The sequence below is a fragment of the Ovis canadensis genome, chromosome 3 (genome assembly GCF_042477335.2).
Source record: "Ovis canadensis isolate MfBH-ARS-UI-01 breed Bighorn chromosome 3, ARS-UI_OviCan_v2, whole genome shotgun sequence".
Lineage (NCBI taxonomy): Eukaryota > Metazoa > Chordata > Mammalia > Artiodactyla > Bovidae > Ovis > Ovis canadensis.
The window spans coordinates 160,539,881-160,562,582 of record NC_091247.1 but is presented as its reverse complement, the minus strand read 5'-3'; the positions used below and the strand labels follow the sequence as shown (position 1 = coordinate 160,562,582).

At 39.6% G+C, this 22,702-nt stretch overlaps 1 protein-coding gene across 2 annotated transcripts in view; it reads right to left on the bottom strand.

The window, feature by feature from the left end:
* WIF1 (WNT inhibitory factor 1) overlaps nucleotides 1–22,702 on the bottom strand; it is an 87,795-nt gene that overhangs the window by 29,982 nt on the left and 35,111 nt on the right. For both annotated transcript variants that reach the window (XM_069584722.1, XM_069584721.1), the window contains exon 3: nucleotides 887–995. In XM_069584722.1, coding sequence (XP_069440823.1) covers nucleotides 887–995 — 109 coding nt within the window. The remainder of the gene's footprint in view (nucleotides 1–886; nucleotides 996–22,702) is intronic.

Below are 22,702 nucleotides of genomic sequence, written 5' to 3'. Positions count from 1 at the left end.
ATATTATAAGCACATTAAGAACAACTTTTGGAAAAATCTACAGTGACATGGGAAAATGCTTAGGTAAAATATTAAAAGCCAGAAAAACATTATGTAAAAACAATTATTACTACAATTGTGTAAAAACACTAGACTCAAGGCAGAAGGAAATATTGGAACATTTTAACATAAGAGAGCTCTGTATTTTTCTAAAAGTCATTAAAACTGGGCTCTAGTTTCAGCTTCGCCACTTACTACTAATATATGACTTTGGGAAAGTCAGTTAAACCTCACAATCCTCGATTTTCTAATTTGTAAAATGGAGATGTAATTCAAGCCTTGATTCTCTCCCAGAACATGAATTAGATAATGCATGAATTGGTGCTTTGTAAGATGAAAAGTTCTAAATACCTAACTGCATACTGTATTTTCTAAGCAGAGAAGGATGATTAGATCTGAAAGACTGAACCCTTTTCTCCCACTTTTGCATGTCTCTTCTCTACTTCAAATTCCTATTTAATATAATGTTCATTTAGGGGAAGTTTTTCTTGATTTATTCCATTCCCTCTCAATCACTTAGTTTGTATCTTTGCCACATTTATATGCATTACATTAATTAGCACTTGTTGGCCAAGTATATTTCATACAGTGACTTTCATTTTTTAATCTGGAATCATTTATGAACTGAATTTTTAGGAAATTCTAAAACTTCCATTTCTTCACACCTATCCTAATCTTTTGTCCAAAGGAAATTGGGACATAACAACTGATTTCCCCTAAAATCAATAGTTCTCTTCAAGAAAATATCCTGCAATCTCTCTGATGGATGACATTTGGATCTAAAATAGTATTCCCACCACTATTATATTTTAAGAATAAACCTTTGTCTGAGGCAAAGACCACCCACCTGATGCCTTGTGAGGCACTGTTCCCAGAAGAGGGACATTGACGGTTGGGTCTGCCATGATGCCTTTATCCAAGGAGCGCAAGGACAGGAATTCATAGAAGTATTCTGCCTACAACAGAAGGCATTGACAAATCAGTACCATGGAAACCACAGAGAGTGGGAAGGCACTTCTCAATTCATCATCCCTCTGATGGAATACTGACATTTTTCACCATAGGAATTCTGGAACACATGACACCTAAAATATTGTGTAGGCATAACTCTCTCTTCTGGGTTTTAGAACTCTAGAATTAGACTGCTTGGAGAGAAGTGATTCTTCCAAAACATTAATAACACATATCCAAGATATTTACAAGGTAGCCTTTCAGCTTAAAAGGATTGAGAAAAATGCTCTGAAGGAAATAGGTGATGTCAAAACAATCTTCAACTAGCCCTTATAAAATCCATCTGTTTCTTGGGTCATTTTTTAATTCTTTTCAAATGTGAAGTGACTTTTTGGATCAGAATTTGGAAAGACATAATAAGTAAGTGATAACAAAGGCAAAAACCTACATGCAAAAGAAGATACGAAAGTCCAAAATTTAATGATCTTGTGTTAACATTTATTTTTCAGTATCATTTCCTTTGGAAGGTTTATGTAACATCTCAATTTAATTATGGAGAGAAAAGTCTAAAAATGTAAAAACCACCTCTGCAATATGACAATAAGCCATAAAACTTTGCATTGTAAACATTTTTCACTTTCCCACTGAATCTAGTTGAGAAGATGATTCTTGTTACTTGAATGGCCATGAACTACTGATAGTAGTAATGTATAATCTCACTGTAGAACTTTGATGCTTAACTGATTCTCATCTGGGTTATTAAAGGGACTTGTAATGGAAACAATGTGTTCTTGCTTAGGGATAAAGAACAATCAATAAATCATATAGATACCAAAATGAGAGTTAGGCAGACTAAGTGGTTCTGCAGTTATCTGCAGAGATATCCAGAATTTGGATTGGTTAATTAAGCTGATTACATAAACATGGGCTAGGAAGAGGTTTAAAAAAATACAGCCTTTCTTTCATGCAGTATAAAATATTTACATGCATTATAAAATATATTTTCCAACATGGAGGATATAAGAGATACATGGTAGACACTGACACAACTTTCTGTTTTAAGTCACAGTATCAACGTATTAGGCATTAAGAACTTCATGAGTAAGAGAATGTAAAAGGTTAATCTTAGAAGGTAATCTGTAGGGATATTGTCACACCTGTATCAAGCTGAAAAGCACTTCAAGGTTTTACCAGGTCAAAAGGAGCACCTTTATTAACCAAAATTCCACTGCAACTGTTTCTTTGACTTGTGGCAGTGGTTCCATAAGACCACTGGGAAGGGTTTCCTGGGAGGGTAAAAATGTTGTGTGAATTAATTTTACTAAATTCATTCATTAGGAGGGCCTTGAGGATAAACAGTCATCAAGGAGTTAATTCCTACCCTGTTTAAGGGAAGGCAGAGAATTGCAAGAAGTCTGATGAAAGGAGTATCATCAGGAGAGGTCATTCAATTGAAAGAATTCCTTTGAAAGCAAGAACATTAATTATGTCCCTTCAAGAAAACCAATGATTATTAAAAATGGGCTACTTCTTAGATGGCAGTTCATGAATTCAAGTGTTTTAAATGACTTCTACCAGCTGTAGTTCCCTCTACACTTTACTAGATTATATTTATCATTTCACATTTTGTTCTAAAACATATCTTGGTTAGCATTATAAAGGATTTGGTGCTGTATGCCTTTATAGTTAGTAACTTTTGGTTATTTATATTACCAAGTACAGTAATAATAACTACCAACAATAAAACATCACTCATGAACGGCATACTACAAGCCAAGACTTACTCAAAATATTTGTATTTGTAGTACATTTAACATTGGAAAAGGGTTGAATGAACAGAGTACAGATATGTTGAAAATAAAACAATTCAGTTTTATTGAAAATAAAACAGTTTGAAGCTATATTGCTTCAAATACCACGTTATCATTTGCTGCTCCATAATTATACCTTTGAGCTTTATCACATTATACACTAAATCTATGTTTATGTGGATGATATATTTTAAAATTGCATTTATAAAAACAAATATAATTTCAGCAAGTTTTAAAAATTATTTTTGGGGTTAATAAGAAAAAGGATGAAAGACGAGAAATGAAGATTAAAAAGAATGACTGCATAGGATTGATGGTAACTGATTTTTTGCCTTTTCTCTCTCTCCCAAGTTTTCTACATATGGTTCCATGCCTTTCATAGTGAAATAAATACACTTATTTAACAACAGACATAAATCATATACTCTGCTTTCAGTTCTGTGTGGCTGATGATAATCACCCGCTCTACTTGTATAAATCTCTGATCATAGATGAAATATTCTTCTTAGCCTTCTATTTAGCATGGCTGTGCTCAGGTATTCAAATCTCTTGCTCTTCTTCCCGAAACTGTGCTTCAAGAAAACAACACTCAGTATTTAAGCAGCTTCTAAATGTCTCTTTCAGAAGCTTTTGATGATGTTCACCCAATGTGGGAAAGAATTTCACCGAGTCCAAAAACGTAACTTCATAGAACCTTTGGGTCTCCTGTTATTATCGTTTCATAACAAACAAACATGACCTTTGCCAGTTTCTTTTTATTTTTTTTTAAAAATTATCATTTGTCATGCTTCAAGTCTTAGTTATGGCATGTGGGGTCTTCGTTGCATCCTGCAGGATCTTTCCTTGTGGCGTGCGGTCTCTCTTGTTGTGATGGGCAGGCTCAGTAGTTGCGGCACGTGGGATCTGGAACACACAGGCTCCGTAGTTGTGGTACACAGGCTTAGTTTTCCTGTGGTATGTGGGATTTTAGTTCCCTGACCAGGGATTGAACCTGAGACCCCTGCATTGCAAGGCAGACTGTTAACCACTGGACCACCAGGAAAGTCCCTGCTGTTGCTGTTTTTCAGTATGATCACGTAAGGTGGGTTGGGAAGCATGAATGTGCTATATTCAGTCTCAGAGAGTTTATAATTAGCGTTGGCATGACTCACTGCAGGATGTAGCTGGGTTTAATGAACTCATCTGGCCAACCAATACTCTGATCTTATCAATCACAAATTTCACAGTAGGGTGACCCTTTGATTTCTTTGAGAATCAGTAAACATCATGGCTTTTCTGCTACAATTCTAAGACTGTATCACAAAGCAGGAACTGGTTAAAATGGCTTCTTCTTTGGATTTTATCAGCAAAAGACAGTTGCCAGAGAAAACCATTTTTATTTGTTTGGCTTTCTTTTTAGAGATATTCATGCTCTAATCTCTAAAATAAACAGTTTTCTTCATAATGTTATATTTGTTTTTAAAAGAAGTTTATGTCCACTGCTTTCTTAAAAACTCTAAGTTGAAAATCACTTAGCAATTGACCAATTCTTTGTCTGATAGTGGAACAGACTTCTTTCAAAGTTTCACTGTCATTATAAAGCAATCTATCCAAACCACCAATACCATATAAATGTTTTTACAAATAAACCATCATCACCGTGAGGTAGAGATGAAATAAATTCCTCATTTAAATTAAGGGCTTAAGTACTTCCCTCAAAGTCACAGAAAATGGTTGATGAAATAAGTGATAGATTTATGAATGTTATAACTCCTAGATAGGACTTTCTGCTTTTACTTTATTTATAATATAATAACTATTCTTAGTCCCAAACTCTCTCCTGGAAAAACTTATCTGGGGGCAAATAAAACCTAAATTCTATGCCAAAGGGAACAGAGAGCTAGCTTTAAAGTTTGGGAACAAGTCTTACAAATTTCAGATTTATTAGTAAGATAAAAGGAGCCCAGAGTATGAACTGTAATAGGGAGGTAGCATGTTGTAAAGCATAAAACCTCTATTAAGAAAAAGTACATTTTGTTACGCTAAGTGACACTAGTGGAAACTCAGGTAGAGGTAACTAGGGTGCTTATTTGGAAAACACATGAAAAGATTGCCTTGTACTCAAACAAAGAATGGGTCTATTCAGAAGAATAATTCACTTCTAAATTAAGTTGCTGAGAATCTTGCTGGCCCGGTTTGCCACGCAGTAAATTTTCTTTTCATAGAGAAGTACAAAAGACACCCAAATATTATCAAGAAAGGAGTGCTAGAGCCCATTTAACTTGCTTCCAAGCAACTTGGCTGAATATTCAGGTTGTTCCTTCCAGAAGAGATGAAGACATCAATTAAATAACAAATGGGACAACTCAGAAGGCCTTCACTCTGGCACTCTTTTTTGGTTTGACATAGAGAAAGGAAGCAGAGAATTGCATTAACCTTTGGAGGGAATGGAGAGAATCCAGTATTTCTTTTTTACCTTTGAAGTTCTGAGTTTATGGTGTACACTTAATCTAATAAGCACAATAATTGCAGGAACCCCTGAGTTAAGAATCAAAGGTTCTTCATAAAACCATGGTTCTCAAACCCCTTTCACGTATTATGATGTTGGCCTAAGCATTCACAGGAAAACACTAAAACAGTAAAGGCATCGTATCTGTCCCCTCTAAAATTTCAAGTAATTCAAAAATACAGAATATAGTGCTGTAAAGTTTGAAACTTTATAAATAATTTTTGCTAAGTGTTTGCTATACTCCAGTCACCGTTCATGTAATTCTCACAACAACCTACTACTATTATAGCATACAAGTATGTTCCGATTAGCCAGGCCCTGAGCGTGAGAATTACTAAAGGAATATAAAATAGCTCCTATACAGTATGTGAAAGCCAAGAAGAAATCTACTAAAATAAGAAAGGAAAATAGTTCAATGTGGAAGTTCCAAACAAAACGAATAAGCATGCCTAATGCTTAAAATAATCTGACGCCTGAATGTCTAGACGTAAAATTGCCAGATCTCACATTCTTCCTCAGCACTCTTCTTGTCACCTCTCTGCAAAATTTCATCCGTCAGATTCACAACTCATTATCCTTGGATTCTGTGACCGTCTGCTGATTCTTCTCCCACATCTTGCTTTTCCTTCATTTCCTTATTAAGGCTCCTATCAGCTCAAAATCTCAGAAAAATCATTAGGACCCAAGCCTCAGCTCTTCAATTTTTATATTCTGTCATAAAACTCCTGCACTTGCACAGACTGAACTTTTTCCTCCTGAGCAACGAGATGCTCGGTGTGAATAGTTCACGCCACCTCATGGCCATGCTTGTGCACACAGAGCCTCTTTCATCGCCTCCCCAAAACAGCTTCCCCACCTCTTTTCTTAATTTCTGTTGACAGTATTATCATTTTTTCATGACAAAGGAACTGAACCTCAGAGTTGTCATTTCTTGCCTCTCCCAATAGTCTCTCCAGAATCTCTTCTGAGTCTGTCTCTTCCATTCCCATTGCTTCCACCTTAACTCAGACTTTATTTCCTCAAGGTGGCATTACTGTAAAATTTCTGAAATATCCTTCCTCCCTGTCTCTTTAATGCCATAATAAAAGCTAATATAGCTAACTGAAACATCACTTTTTTAACATCACTTTTTTATTAAAGTATAATTTACAATATTGTGTTGTTTTCAAGTGTACCATATAGTGATTCAGTATTTTTGCAGATTATATTCCATAAAAGGCTATTACAAGATAGTGGGTATAATTATCAGTGCTATCCAGTATATCTTTGTTGCTCATCTATTTTATATATAGTAGTTTTGTATTTCTTAATCCTATACTCCTAATTTTTTCTTGGGGATGGTCTTGATCCCTGTCTCCTGTACAATGTCACGAACCTCTGTCCATAGTTCATCAGGCATTCTGTCTATCAGATCTAGTCCCTTAAATCTATTTCTCACTTCCACTGTATAATCAAAAGGGATTTGATTTAGGTCATACCTGAATGGTCTAGTGGTTTTTCCCACTTTCTTCAATTTAAGTCTGAATTTGGCAATAAGGAGTTCATGATCTGACTATGCCAAAGCCTTTGACGGTGTGGATCACAATAAACTGTGGAAAATTCTGAAAGAAATGGGAATACCAGACCACCTGACCTGCCTCTTGAGAAATCTATATGCAGGTCAGGAAGCAACAGTTAGAACTGGACATGGAGCAACAGACTGGTTCCAAATAGGAAAAGGAGTACGTCAAGGCTGTATATTGTCACCCTGCTTATTTAACTTCTATGCACAGTACATCATGAGAAACACTGGGCTGGAAGAAGCACAAGCTGGAATCAAGATTGCTGGGAGAAATATCAATAACCTCAGATATGCAGATGACACCATCCTTATGGCAGAAAGTGAAGAGGAGCTAAAAAGCCTCTTGATGAAAGTGAAAGAGGAGAGTGAAAAAGTTGGCTTAAAACTCAACATTCAGAAAACGAAGATCATGGCATCTGGTCCCATCACTTCATGGCAAATAGATGGGAAACAGTGACTGACTTTATTTTGAGGGGCTCCAAAATCACTGCAGATGGTGATTTCAGCCATGAAATTAAAAGATGCTTACTCCTTGGAAGGAAAGATATGCCAAACTAGACAGCATATTAAAAAGCAGAGACATTACTTTGCCAACAAAGGTCTGTCTAGTCAAGGCTATGGTTTTTCCAGCGGTCATGTATAGATGTGAGAGTTGGACTATAAAGAAAGCTGAGCACAGAAGAATTGATGCTTTTGAATTGTGGTGTTGGAGAAGACTCTTGAGAGTCCCTTGGACTGCAAGGAGATCCAACCAGTCCATCCTAAAGGAAATCAGTCCTGGGTGTTCATTGGAAGGACTGATGTTGAAGCTGAAACTCCAATACTTTGGCCACCTGATGCGAAGAGCTGACTCATTTGAAAAGACCCTGATGTTGGGAAAGATTGAAGGCAGGAGGAGAAGGGGACAACAGAGGATGAGATGGTTGGATGGCATCACCAACTCAATGGACATGAGTTTGGGTAAACTCTGGGAGTTGGTGATGGACAGGGAGGCCTGGCGTGCTGCGGTTCATGGGGTCGCAGGGAGTCAGACACAACTGAACTGACTGATACAACATGGACTGAACTGAAGTGAACTGAACTGATACTCCTAATTTGCCTTTCCTTAATCCCCTCTGCCTTTTAGTAATCACAAGTTAGTTTTCTCTATCTGTGAGTCTGTTTCAGTTTTAGATATAAATTTTCCCTGATGGCTCAGATGGTAAAGAATCTGCATACAATGCAGGGAACCCGAGTTTGGTCCCTGGGTTGGGAAGATCCTCTGGAGAAGGGAATGGCAACGCATGTCAGTATTCTTGCCTGGATAATTCTATGGACAGAGGAGTCTTGAGGGCTACAGTCCATGGGGTCACAAAGAGTTAGATGTGACTGAGTGACTAACACTTACTTGTATTATTTTTTTCAGATTCCACATATAAGTGGTATCATATAGCATTTTTCTTTTCTTCTCACTTACTTCACTAAGCATAATATTCTCTAGATGCATCCTTGTTGCTGAAGATGGCAGTAGTTCTTTCTTTTTTATGGTGGAGTAATATTCCATTGTGTTAGTTGTTCAGTTGTGTCTGACTCTTTGTGACCCCCATGAACTGTAGCCCACCAGGCTCCTCTGTCTATAGAATTCTCCAGGCAAGAATACTGAAGTGGGTCAGCCATTCCCTTCTTCAGGGGATCTTCTCGACCCAGGGATCAAACCTGGGTCTCCTGCATTGCAGGCAGATTCTTTACCAGCTGAGCCACCAAGGAAGCCCTGGATTTAGAAAAGGCAGAGGAACCAGAGATCAAGTTGCCAATATCTGTTGGATCTTAGAAAAAGCAAGGGAATTCCAGAAAAACATCTGCTTCATTGACTACACTAAAGCCTTTGACTGTATGGATCACAACAAACTGTGAAATACTCTTTAAGAGATGGGAATACTAGACCACCTTACCTGTCTCCTGTGAAACCTGTATGCAAGTCAAGAAGCAACAGTTAGAACTGGATATGGAACAATGGACTGTTTCAAAATTGGGAAAGGAGTACATCAAGGCTATATATTGTCATCCTGCTTATTTAACTTCTGTACAGAGTACATCATGTGAAATGCCAGGCTGGATACATCACAAGTTAGTATCAAAATTGCCAGAAGAAATATCAACAACCTCAGATATGCAGACGACACCACCCTAATGGCAGAAAGCAAAGAGGAACTAAAAGGCTGTTGTTGAAGGTGAAAGAGAAGAGTGAAAACCTGGCTTAAAACTCAACATTCAAAAAACAAAGATTATGGAATCTGGTCCCATCACTTCACGGTAAATAGATAGGGAAAAATGGAAACAGTGACAGACTTTATTTTCTTGGGCTCTAAAATCACTGCAGACAGAGACTGCAGCCAGGAAATTAAAAGATGCTTGCTCTTTGGAAGCAAAGCTAAGACAAACCTAGAGAGTGTATTAAAAAGCAGAGACATCATTTTGCCAACAAAGGTCTGTATAGTCAAAGCTACAGTATTACCAGTAGTCTTGTACAGATGTGAGGGTCAGACCATAAGGAAGGCTGAGCACTAAAGTAGTGATGCTTTCAAACCGTGGTGCTGGAGAAGACTCTTGAGAGTCCCTTGGATAGCAAGGAGATCAAACCAGTCAATCCTAAAGGAAATCAATCCTGAATATTCATTGGAAGGACTGATGCTGAAGCTAAAGTTCCAATACTTTGTCCTCCTTATGAGAAAAGCAGATTCACTGGAAAGGACCTTGATGCTGGGAAGTGTTGAGGGCAGGCAGAGAAGGGGGTGAAAAGGATGAGATGGTGGGATGGCATCACCGAGTCAGTGGCTATGCTGCTGCTGCTGCTAAGTCACTTCAGTCGTGTCCGACCCTGTGTGACCCCATAGATGGCAGCCCACCAGGCTCCCCCGTCCCTGGGATTCTCCAGGCAAGAACACTGGAGTGGGTCGCCATTTCCTTCTCCAATGCATGAAAGTGAAAAGTGAAAGTGAAGTTGCTCAGTCGTGTCCGACTCTTCGCGACCCCATGGACTGTAGCCTACCAGGCTCCTCTGTCCATGGGATTTTCTAGGCAAGAGTACTGGAGTGGGGTGCCATTGCCTTCTCCAGTCAATGGACATGAGTTTGAGCAAACTCTGGGAAATGGTGAAGGACAGGGAAACGTGCCGTGCTGCAGTCCATGGGGTCACAAAGAGTCGGACATGACTGAGCAGCTGAACAACAACCGTATTCGGTTGTATGTATGTACCACAACTTTATTGACTCCTCTGCTGGACATCTAGGGTACTTCCGTGTCCTGGCTATTGTAAACAGTGCTGCTGTGAACACAGGGGTGCATGCATCTTCTTGACTTAGTATCACTTTTGTCACATCACCATTCCCCTATTTCTCCTTATCTCCAGGATAAGGCCTTTAGCCTGTTTGAATGCTCGCCACAATTTGGCTCCATGTTTCTCTTATTTCTTAATATTCCGCACCAGGGACATGCTGCTGGAGCTCAACTGGCCTGCTCTGAACATACCAGAGCCATGCCTGTATTCCAGTGTTTTCACTTACACTGACCCGTGTGTGTGTGCGCTAAGTTGCTTCAGTCGTGTCTGACTTTGCAAGTCAGACTGTAGCCCACCAGGCTCCTCTGACTGTAGGACTTCCCAGGCAAGAATACTGGAGTGAGTTGCCATTCTCTTCTCCAGAGGATCTTCCTGACCCAGGATCAAACCTGCGTCTCCTGCAGCTCCTCCACTGCAGGCGGATTCTTTACTGCTGAGCCACTGGGAAACCCATACTGACCTGTGATAGGACTTAAACCAATTTGGCCCTTAAACATGTACCACCATGTATTATTAAGAAACTTTTCACATGGGTATACCATGTATTCTCATGTACATCTTGGATTCTTTGTGTTAAGAATGGGATTATATTTTTTTTCCAGCACTCTACTGGAGATTCACTCAGCCTTGTACACAGCACAAGGGATTTAATAAATATTTGTTGAATGAATGAATGACCTACCAGGAAGCATTCAGATGTGTAAGCCCAGTGCATCCAGAACACTCTGTTGTGGTGAAGTGGCATTAGTGTCTGATTCTACTGACATGTGGCAGCTTCTCTGTTTTGGCAATTGGTAAATTACTTTTACGGGTCGATAGAGTCTCTTTTATTTTGCTGTCTGGCCAGTCACCCGAGCATACATAGAGAATAGAGAAGGTTTTGGAAGAAAAGATCAAACAAACATTGACATTTGATATCCAGCCAGTCTGGGCATAGTTTGTAACTGTTTCATGCTTGTTTAGGGACAAAACCTTGGCAACCAGGCTCCCAGAAAGAATACAAGCAAATAATATAAATAAGGTCCAGTTCTAAAACATGACTTTGTCCAGTGTTCTTCTGGTTCATATTTTCCACTTGCGTCTCTCCTATAAGTTACATATGTATAATTATAAAGACAAGTAATTTGTATAAATTTTAAAGTTAATTAAATTTATGAAATTCACTCAGTTGTGTCCGACTCTTTGCGACCCCATGGACTATACAGGCCATGGAATTCTCCAGGCCAGAATCCTGGAGTGGGTAGCCTATCCCTTCGCCAGCAAATCTTCCTGACCCAGGAATTGAACCAGGGTCTTCTGCATTGCAGGCAGATTCTTTACCAATTGAGCTACCAAATTTGTAAAGTTGTATAAAATTTACATAAACTTTGTGTTCTGTCAATTACAATATGCAATTGCAATGTCACTAAAATATCAACAATGACTTTTTTCCTGCTTTCTTTTGAAACTGGCCCTAAGAGGAATTTGCTTCAGAAACAAAAAGAAAAACACCTTCTCATGCAGGGTAGTTATTTCATCATGTCGCTGGCTTGGATGAAATTGACACTGAGATTAACAAGGCTTAAAGAGAGAATTTCGATCTGCCTAGTTCTTCTATTCTAGTAATCATTTTTTATACACCCTAGACTAGACCACAGTCAGTGGACCGGTTGAGGGAGTGAAGTTATTGGAATATAATGGTAATACTAAAACTTAAAGTCCAAGTAAACACACCCGGGACCACAAGAGTTTTGTAAACTAAAACTGGCAGGAGATCACACGGTTTGGCTTCACATGAATCTGAAATATCTAAGACATTTTCCATTTTTTCCTCCTAGGGTTTGGAACTATCCTTGCTCATGCAAACCAAAAACAGACCTGGTTATCCGACAAATCCCTGGCTAGTCACTCTCTTTTAAGAGTCCTAAAGATAGGAAAGCAGTGCAATAGAGAATTAAATTGCTATTTTGTATTAGATAAAACCAAACGTTAGGATTGTTTATTTGTTTATTTTTTGTGGGAGAGTTAATAAGGAAGTAGAAAAGCAAAGCATTAAACAATGAAAAAGGTTTTCTTAAGTTCTTTTGAAGACTGAAAAAATGGGTATCAGCGTAAAGACCATGCCCAGCTTCCCTGGTGGCTCAGTCAGTAGAAAGAATCTGCCTGCAATGCAGGCAACCTAGGTTTGATCCCTGGGTTGGGAATATTCCCTGGAGAAGAAAATGGCAACCCACTCCAGTATTCTTGCCTGGGAAATCCCACGGACAGAGGAGCCTCCCAGGCTATGGTCCATGGGATTGCAAGAGTTGGACACAATTTAGTGATTAAGCCACTAGCACCATAAAGACCATGTAGGCTGTAAACAAAATCGTGTTCAGCACACACTCATCAGACTCCCAAAATTTTCCTTGGAAAGAGCAATGGAGGTGAGGTAAGAAATAGATGGGTCCCCAGACTGAACAGTTAGTTTTTGTCAAGTGGAATAAAATTGAAGATTTGTTCTCATTCAGACACTCGAAGGACAAAACTAATGGCAGAAGCTGAGCTCTGCTAAAGAGATAAGATGACCTTTTCTGAGGTCAAGGAAAACTTCCCTGTCTTGTACATGTGCAGGAAGGCTCCTTGGGGGTTAAAAAAGGAGGGGTCACTACCCCATAATAAGTGTGGACATTTTCCAACAGGCCTCTGCAGGGGGACCCATCTTAGCAAAAGGTTGCACACGTGTATTGGGCAGGGTCAATCAATCAGTCGGGTATGAGGAAAAAAAATAATTGGCCAAAAGTAAACAAAGACTCAGAAGTACTATCCTATATAAGTGATTTAAATCACTTCTTTACAGTGCCCCTGCTTAGAGAGGAGGCCCATATGCTTTCTCTCTGGGTGTGCATCTCTGCCTAGCTTCTGACTTAGCTGTGCTTCTCATTCAGGATGCCCACACTCCTCTCTGGGTGTGTATTTCTGCCTTGCTTCTGTCTTAAACAAACTGCTTCTGTGCTCTCACGTTAGGCTGTCTCTGATGACAAACTCTGTGCCTGTTTTTACAGTTTTTGCCTCTATGAAACATTCTTGCTTTCAAAGGAGGTAAGAGCCAGGGAAACTTTGCCTCTAGCCCTGGGGGACTAGCAGCTAGGATTCCTGGTTTGTATCTAGGTTACCCAGTTCAACTCCTAGGCAGGGAACTAAGATCCCACTTTAGGACTGTTCACTGCTATCTTTCTGAGATCACATGCAGCAGTGGGGCCTCTGACCTCGAGGATTCTGGGACAAGTACCTCCTTCTTAGAATAATCTTGCCCTGATTCAAACATTTGCAAAGTTATGGGTCACTGCCAACCTAACAATTGGGCCCTAAGAAGGAGGACTGTCTGGGGCAATATTGAGTGGGGTAAGGTAAGGGACTGAGGAAAGAAAACATCATTCCAAGAGGTGCAGATGGCACTTTGGAGACCAGGGACAGTCTTTAAGTATGGGAGAAGAACAGTGTGGAGGAACTCAGGAGCACAGCTACAATTTCTCCCAAGTACTAAGACAGAAAAGTTATTGGAGACTGTGGAAGGGCTAATAAAGCAGTCTGAATGCAGGTGTCCTAGAGGAGATGGGAGAGGGAGGGTTCAGTTCTAACAAAGAAAAAGGAATACTTTTTCTATTTTTTCCTCCACATCTCAGGATTTATATTTGAATATATTTTTCTTAAAGCTTCAGAAGCGTCATTGGGTATTCACGCATTGGACAGGGTGGGGGAGAATGTACTAAGAGTTATTCCTTTAATAATTATTTAAAAACTGAGCAATCACACTTAGACCTCATTTATTCTTCATCAGCATCTCATCTCCTTGTTCTCCCCTTCACACAATTCACATGGTAGTGTATTTCAGCACATCACATTTTGCAGGGGGGACATAATGACACTTACAAAATGTACCAATAAATTTGGGGAGCACATCTACACAGCAAAGTTAATATTGCATTTCTTTCAGAGTTCTTTATAATATATAGTTATCTCTAGAGGTATACATATTTCAGTCTATTGATAAAAAGTGCTAAAATTTTTAATGGGCTTAGAAATATTGGGAGATATTGTCAATGATGGCTTGTACCATATTTAATATTAGGTCTTATTTTTCTTAGCTTCAGCTTCAGGTAATTTTCTTCAATTATTTAATATATTTTTCTTGAATCCACATGGACAGTATTAACTCCTTTGATGAAAATCATAAAAACCAGACATCTCCCCTTAACTTTATGTTTTAAAAAAGATGCACTAAACTACCTTGGTAATGGCTGTGAGATATGCCTTAATTTGACTTCTTTGTTCATATAATTTCAATTTCATATGCTAGGATACTATGTGACAAGATATCTTCCAATGCCCAGTTTTTCTGTTCCTAAGAGCCAAACAGAAAAAAAAAAAAATCTGTAACCTCATAATTAGATTTTCAGAGGCCAAAATTTACAGAACTAGTCGAGTAATCAGTTCAGTTCAGTTCAGTCACTCAGTCATGTCTGACTTTTTGTGACCCCATGGACTGAAGCATGCCAGGCCTCCCTGTCCATCACCAACTCTCAGAGCTTGCTCAAACTCATGTCCATCAAGTTGGTGATGCCATCAAACCATCTCATCCCCTGTCTTCCCCTTCTTTACCTGCCTTCAGTCTTTCCCAGGATCAAGTTCCAGTGAGTCAGTTCTTCACATCAGGTGGCCAAACGATTGGAGTTTCAGCTTCAGCATCAGTCCTTGCAATGAATATTCAGGACTGATTGCCTTTAGGATGGACTGGTTGGATCTCCTAGGAGTCCAAAGGGCTCTCAAGAGTCTTCTCCAATACTACAGTTCAAAAGCATCAATTCTTCAGTGCTCAGCTTTCTTTATAGTCCAACTCTCACATCCATACATGATCACTGGAAAAACCATAGCCTTGACTAGACGGACCTTTGTTGGCAAAGTAATGTCTCTGCTTTTTAATATGCTATCTAGGTTGGCCACAGCTTTTCTTCCAAGGAGCAAGCATCTTTTAATTTCATGGCTATAGTCAACATCTGCAGTGATTTTGGAGCCCCCAAAAATAAAGTCTGTCACTGTTTCCATTGATGCCCCATCTATTTGCCATGAAGTAATGGGACCGGATGCCATGATCTTAGTTTTCTGAATGTTGAGTTTTAAGCCAACTTTTTCGCTCTCCTCTTTCACTTTTATGAAGAGGCTCTTTAGGTTTTCACTTTCTGCCTTAAGAATGGTGTTACCTGCATATCTGAGGTTTTTGATATTTCTCCTGGCAGTCTTGATTCCAGCTTGTGCTTCATCCAGCCTGGCATTTCGCATGATGTACTCTGCATATAAATGAAACAAACAGGGTGACAATATACAGCCTTGATGTACTCCTTTCCTGATTTGGAACCAGTCTGTTGTCCCATGTCCAGTTCTAACTGTTGCTTCCTGACCTGCATACAGATTTCTCAGGAGGTGGTCTGATATTCCCATCTCTTTCAGAATTTTCCACAGTTTATTGTGATCCACACAGTCAAAGGCTTTGGCATAGTCAATAAAGCAATAGTAGATCATTTTCTGGAACTCTCTTGCTTTTTCAATGATCCAACAGATGTTGGCAATTTGAACCTTGGTTCCTCTGCCTTTTCTAAATCCAGCTTGAACATCTTGAAGTTCACGGTTCATGTATTGCTGAAGCCTGGCTTGGAGAATTTTGAACATTACTTTGCTAGCATGTGAGATGAGTGCAATTGTGCAGTAGTTTGAGCATTCTTTGGTATTGCCTTTCTTTGGGATTGGAATGAAAACTGACCTTTTCCAGTCCTGTGGCCACTGCTGACTTTTCCAAATTTGCTGGCATATTGAGTGCAGCACTTTCACAGCATCATCTTTTAGGATTTGAAACAGTTCAACTGGAATTCTATCACCTCCACTAGCTTTGTTCATAGTGATGATTCCTAAGGCCCACTTGACTTTGCTGGATGTCTGACTCTAGGTGAGTGATCACATCATCATGGTTATCTGTGTCATTAAGATCTTTTTTATATAGTTCTTCTGTGTATTGTTGCCACTTCTTCTTAATATCTTCTGCTTCTGTTAGGTCCATACCATTCCTGTCCTTTATTGTGTCCATCTTTGCATGAAATGTTCCCTTGGTATCTCAAATTTTCTTGAAGACATCTCTAGTCTTTCCCATTCTATTGTTTTCCTCTATTTCTTTGCATTGTTCACTTAAGAAAGCTTTCTTATTTCTCCTTGGCATTCTTTGGAACTCTGCATTCAGATGGGTATATCTTTCCTTTTCCCTTTTGCCTTTTGCTTCTCTTCTTTTCATAGCTATTTGTAAGGCCTCCTCAGACAACCATTTTGCCTTTTTGTATTTCTTTTTCTTGGGGATGGTCTTGATCACTGTCTCCTGTACAATGTCATGAACCTCTGTCCATAGCTCTTCAGGCACCCTGTCTATCAGATCTAATCCCTTGAATCTGTTTGTCACTTCCACTGTATAATTGTAAGGGATTTGATTTAGGCCATATCTGAATGGTCAGTGGTTTTCCCTACTTTCTTCAATTTAAGTTTGCATTTGGCAATACGGAGTTCATGATCTGAGCCACATGATCTGAGTCAGTTCCTGGTCTTATTTTTGCTGAAAGATAAGACACTGAAAGATGAACTTCCCAGGTCGATAGTGCCCAATATGCTACTGGAGAAGAGTGGAGAAATAACTCCAGAAAGAATGAAGAGACAGAGTCAAAGCAAAAACAGCAGCCAGTTGTCAATGTGACTGGTGATGGAAGTAAAACTGGATGCTGTAAAGAACAATATTGCATAGGAACCTGGAATGTTAGGTCCATGAATCAAGGTAAATTGGAAGTGACCAAACAGGAGATGGCAAGAGTGAACATCTACATTTTAGGAATCAGTGAGCTAAAATATACTGGAATGGGTGAATTTAACTCAGAGGACCATTATATCTACCACTGTGGGCAAGAATCCCTTAGAAGAAATGGCGTAGCCCTCAAAAGAGTCCAAAATGCAGTATTTGGATACAGTCTCAAAAATGACAGAATGGTCTCTGTTTATCTCCAAGGCAAACCATTCATGTCACATTAATCCAAGTCTATGCCCTGACCAGTAATGCTGAAGAAGCTGAAGTTGAACGGTTCTATGAAGACCTACAAGACCTTTTAGAACTAACACCCAAAAAAGATATCGTTTTCATTATAGGGGACTGGAATGCAAAAGTAGGAAGTCAAGAACTACCTGGAGTAACAGGAAGTTTGACCTTGGAGTATAAAATGAAGCATGGCAAAGGCTAACAAAGTTTTGCCAAGAGAACGCACTGGTCATAGCAAACACCCTCTTCCAACAGCACAAGAGAAGACTCTACACATGCACATCGCCAGATGGTCAACACCAAAATCAGATTGATTACATTCTTTGCAGCCAAACCTGTAGAAGTTCTATCCAGTTGAGTAACAGTCACCACTATAAATGTTTTTTATACTTCAGGAAAAACCATTGCCTAGAACATGTAACACAATTAGCCTTTTTAATTTTCTAGGCTCCTCTGCATATTTATATTTTAAATTGTTACTCATACATACACCAATCATCCCTCTTCAAGAAACGAAATCAAAGGAATTTCCTGGAGAATACCAATGCTGAAAATCCATAGTCTGAGGACTAGCTAAATCTATGTGGCCAACTCCAGTAGTTTCCAAGGACCCCTGAGCAATTCTTTTAAACATCTCTTCTCCTACACACATTTCCATAGACGTCCTCTGCCCATTTCCACTTTCTTTACTCAAATGATGACAATATCTTATCCACAAGACTGTTATACAGGAATACTCTCCACTTTCCTCCATCCATCTACAAACAGGCACATCCACATTCCATCTTGCTTCCTTCCCATATCCTGAGTCTGGCAGCATCAATAATGTCATCTTCTCTCTTTTATATTAATGCAATGAAAAGGGTAAAAACCCGACCTTGTCTCTACCGGGCTATCTTCCTTCCTGTCATTACGATGCTGCCAGAGGACGGGCTTGGGCCATACTCATGGGCTTGGTTTTCTTGCCCATCAGTCTTCTGCTCGCTACAGTATGGCTTTTGCCTTCATTACTAATAACATGCTTTCTTAAAAGGTCACTGATGACTTCCAAGTTGTTAAATCCATTGAGAGCTGGACCTTGCTCCTTGGAAGAAAAGCTATGACAAAAGAAAAGCTAGGCAGCATATTAAAAAGCAGAGACATCACTTTGCTGATAAAGGTCTGTATAGTCAGAGCTATGGTTTTTCTAGTAGTCATGTACAAATGTGAGAGTTGGACCAGAAAGAAGGCTGAGCACTGAAGAATTGATGCTTTTGAACTGTGGTCCTGAGAAGACTTGACGGTCCCTTGAACAGCAAGGAGATCAAACCAGTCAAACCTAAAGGAAATCAACCCTGAATATTCATTGGAAGGACTGATGCTGAACTTCAATACTTTGGCTACTTGATGTGAAGAGCCGACTTTTTTGGAAAACAGCCTGATGCTGGGAGAGACTGAGTGCAGGAGAAGTGAGTGACAGAGGATAACATGGTTGGATGGCATCCAAATCAATGATATAAGTTTGAGCAAACTCTGGGGGATAAGGAAGGACAGGGAAGCCTGGCATGTTGCAGTCTATGGGTGACAAAGAGTCCAACAAGAATCAGTGACTGAACAAACAAAAATATTCTCTTAAATGTTTTTTATTACAATCAATTTCTCTTTCTCTCTCTCTCTCTCTTTTTTGATCTATACATTACAACAATTTCTCTTCTCTCTCTCCTTCTCTGATGTCTTTCTCTATGATCTTCACATGCTTCTCCTTTTATAACTGCCCCTTACAAAGAGTTCAGATGTGGGCCTAGACACCATTAGAGAATCCATAGCTTTTGTGTTTCCATAAATGTGACTGTTTTTCTGGGGAGAGTAGACCCTAGCTTTTATCACATTCTTAAAGGAGTCCATGACTCAAAAAAAGGGTTAAGAACCACTGCCTTCAAGGTTAATGTTTCCAGGATACAACTTCTGGGCTCCTTTTCCTGCCTTTGCTCTCTTCTTGGGGTATCTTATCTGTTTCTCTGTCTTCAACTTACACCTATGTTTCCGTGATCTCCACATTTTTATCTCCAGTTTTTACCCTTCTTCTGAGTTCTAGATTCATATCAACAACTATCCACAAGACAGCTCCCCTTAGACTTAACATGTTTGAACCAAACCCATTATCTTCCCAAAGAACCTCTTCACTTTTATTTCTTAAGATAGCAAGCAGTCCATAACCAGCTGTCCAACCTATAAATGTGTCAGTCTTTATAAACTATTTTTTCACCAATCACCTCCACAAATCCTCGTTGATTTTTCAGATCTGTCCCTTTCTTTTCCTTCCCATTGTTACTACCAAAATTCAGACACTTCTCACCCATGCTGCTGTTAATTGTCCCTGACCCATCTCTCTATTAATTAATGACTCCCAGATTTATCCCCTCCAATCCACATTATCATCCAGTTTTTCCTCTTTCATGCCAGCTGGACCACATCACTGTTCCCACTTAAAACTCTTAATGATTTCTGATCACAAGGAGGAGTTCAGCTACAGCTTTACATCAGGCTCTGCCCACAACCTCTTCTCTCATGTCTTGCCTCACAAGGCTTTGATCCAGGGACAGCGAGTTGTGAGTCCATTCAGCTGCCATGCCTTCACACAGACCCTGCTCCCTTCTCTGTGTCTGAAATGTTTACCACCTGCCCTTGCTGGAAATGACTGCATGACTGAGCATGCACACTTTTGTCTACCAAGCAAACTTTGACTTAACCTTCCAGACTCAGGTACAATGTCACCTCTTTGGCAAAACTTTCCCATTCCAGATGAATCTTTCCTGTACTTTCCCTTATCTTTACTATTGCATTTATACTAACAATCTATTTACTTGTCCTCCCACTCTCCTCTGTGGCAAGAACTTTGTCTCGTGTCTGTTTTTATTTGAATCCCCAATGACTAATATTAGGTTAGCCAAAAAGTTCATCTGGAGTTTTTCAAAACATCTTACAGAAAAACCCAAATGAACCTTTTGGCCAACCCAATATATATTTTTTGTGGCTCAAAAGCTATTCTTATTTGAATCCCCAGTAACTAATATATTTTTGTGGCTCAAAAGCTTTAAGTCCAATTAGTTATATCCTTTAAAAAAAAACATAGGTAAATCATGTCTTACCATGTCTAGTCCAAGTCATGAAATTTCTGATTTTAAAGGAAACAGAAGCCCCAGTATACTTGTGAAGCTTTGATTGAGAGAGGTGGACTGGGATTCCAATCACAACTTAGCAGGAAAGGGTGACAGTGAGGCCACACACAAGGAAGCTACGCTGGTCCCGAGCCTGCTCTCCATGGAGATAGCTAGCAGTCCAAATAATATCATCCAGAGGCTGGGGGGAATTTGTGCTACAGTCAGACCAGCTTGGCTTGAATTTTCATCCCACTGCTTATTAGCTGGCCCTGAGCAAAGTCTTAGCCTCTTATTCTTTCAACCCATCTTCCTGAGTGTGCCAGGCACTGGGCATCGGGTATGCCTACAGTGCCAAGGTACAAAACCAGTATTTGTCCTTATGGAGTTTGCAGGCTAGAAGGAAATTGATCAAATAAGTAAGACTGTGATAAAGTACTTCAGAGGAGACGTGTGTAGTGCTTTGAGAATAGGTAATTTGACTTCGCTGGGCTTCCTAGGTGGCACCAGTGGTAAAGGCGGCATGGCAGCCCACTCCAGTATTCTTGCCTGGAGAATCCCATGGAAGAAGAGCCTGGCAGGCTACAGTCCAGAGGGTCGCACAGAGTGGGACACGACTGAAGAGACTTAGCACGTACACACAGTGGGTCAAGAGAGGCTTGCCTGACTTCTGCTGCGTGAGTGGAAGCTAAACAGGAGAAAGAGGGGACAGCGCTGTTGGCAGAGGAAAGGTCAGGTAAGGAAGCTCTGACAGAACTTTGGCAAGCATGAGGAACTGGAGGGAGGCCAGCCCCTCCTTTACAGCACTGTTGCAAGGATTAAGATAAATAACGTGTAAAGTAAGGAGCCAATGTTGGCACATAGTAAGCATTCAACAAATATTAGGATCTACGCGAGTCCCTTATTGATGGGGTGTGGCAGCAAAAGTTTCTAGACAGTGGGAGAACCCACAGGTAGAAAGCAGCAGTCTGGAGGTTTCTGGATGTTCGGGGTGGGAGGAATGAAATCAAACCATCCTGAAGGACATCAGCCATGAGCTGAGGTGACAGAAGAGTTCAAAAGGGAAGCAGTGGCTGAGAAAATAGTCTAAAAAACTTTTCCTTTTTTGCTTATTGCAGACATGCATTTATAGTCCATGTTGTCATACATGGCCAAATTGCAATTACATTTCTTCTTTAGCTTAAAAATAAGTTAGAAATTCTTATCAAAGTATTAATTTAGACATGGTTAAAATAGGATGTTTTATATTTTATGTGATGTTTACCACAATAAAAAATTTTTAAACTTTTTTCCTACAAATTATAATATATCTGTAAAATGGCATATTATGTTTCTATTAAACACACTAAGGTATAGCTACAAAAAAATATTAATTTAGAAAGCAGAAGAGCAAGTGAAACTACACCACAAAGATGTAATCTACAAAATCTAGGTTATGGGAACCTCTATAGGCCAAAAACCTAGTCTCCTCAACAAAGATTTGAAGCAATTTTTAAAAAGAGAGCAACAAAGGGCAAACACAGATTACAAGAGACCTAAAAGACTTAGTCCCACTCTCACATCCATAATGACGACTAGAAAAACCACAGCCGTGACTAGACGGACCTTTGTTGACAAAGTGATGTCCCTGTTTTTTTAATAGGCTGTGAGAGTTGGACTATAAAGAAAGCTGAGCACCGAAGAATTGATGCTTTTGAACTGTGGTATCAGAGAAGACTCTTGAGAGTCCCTTGGACTGCAAGGAGATCCAACCAGTCCATCCTAAGGAAGATCAGTCCTGGGTGTTCATTGGAAGGACTGATGTTGAAGCTGAAACTCCAATACTTTGGCCACTTGATGCAAAGAGCTGACTCATTTGAAAAGACCCTGATGTTGGGAAAGATTGAAGGCAGGAGGAGAAGGGGACGACAGAGGATAAGATGGTTGGATGGTATCACCAACTCAATTGACATGAGTTTGGGTGGACTCCAGGAGTTGGTGATGGACAGAGAGGCCTGGCGTGCTGTGGTTCATGGGGTCACAAAGAGTTGGACACAACTAAGCAACTGAACTGAAAAGATTTAACCAATCACAATGTGTGGACCTTATTCTGATCCTTATTCAAATAAACAAATCTTTAAAAATGTATGACGTTTCTGAGAGATAGTAGGAAATGTAAACACTAACCAGATGTTTGTCTATATTAAAGAATTATTTTTAGTAGTTTTGTAGGGGAGTTGTAGTTATCTTTATAGCTACATATGAAAATATTTGTGGATGAAATGATATACCACCTGAAATTGCTTCAAAATGCTATGGGGAGAGGAAGTAGGTACAGA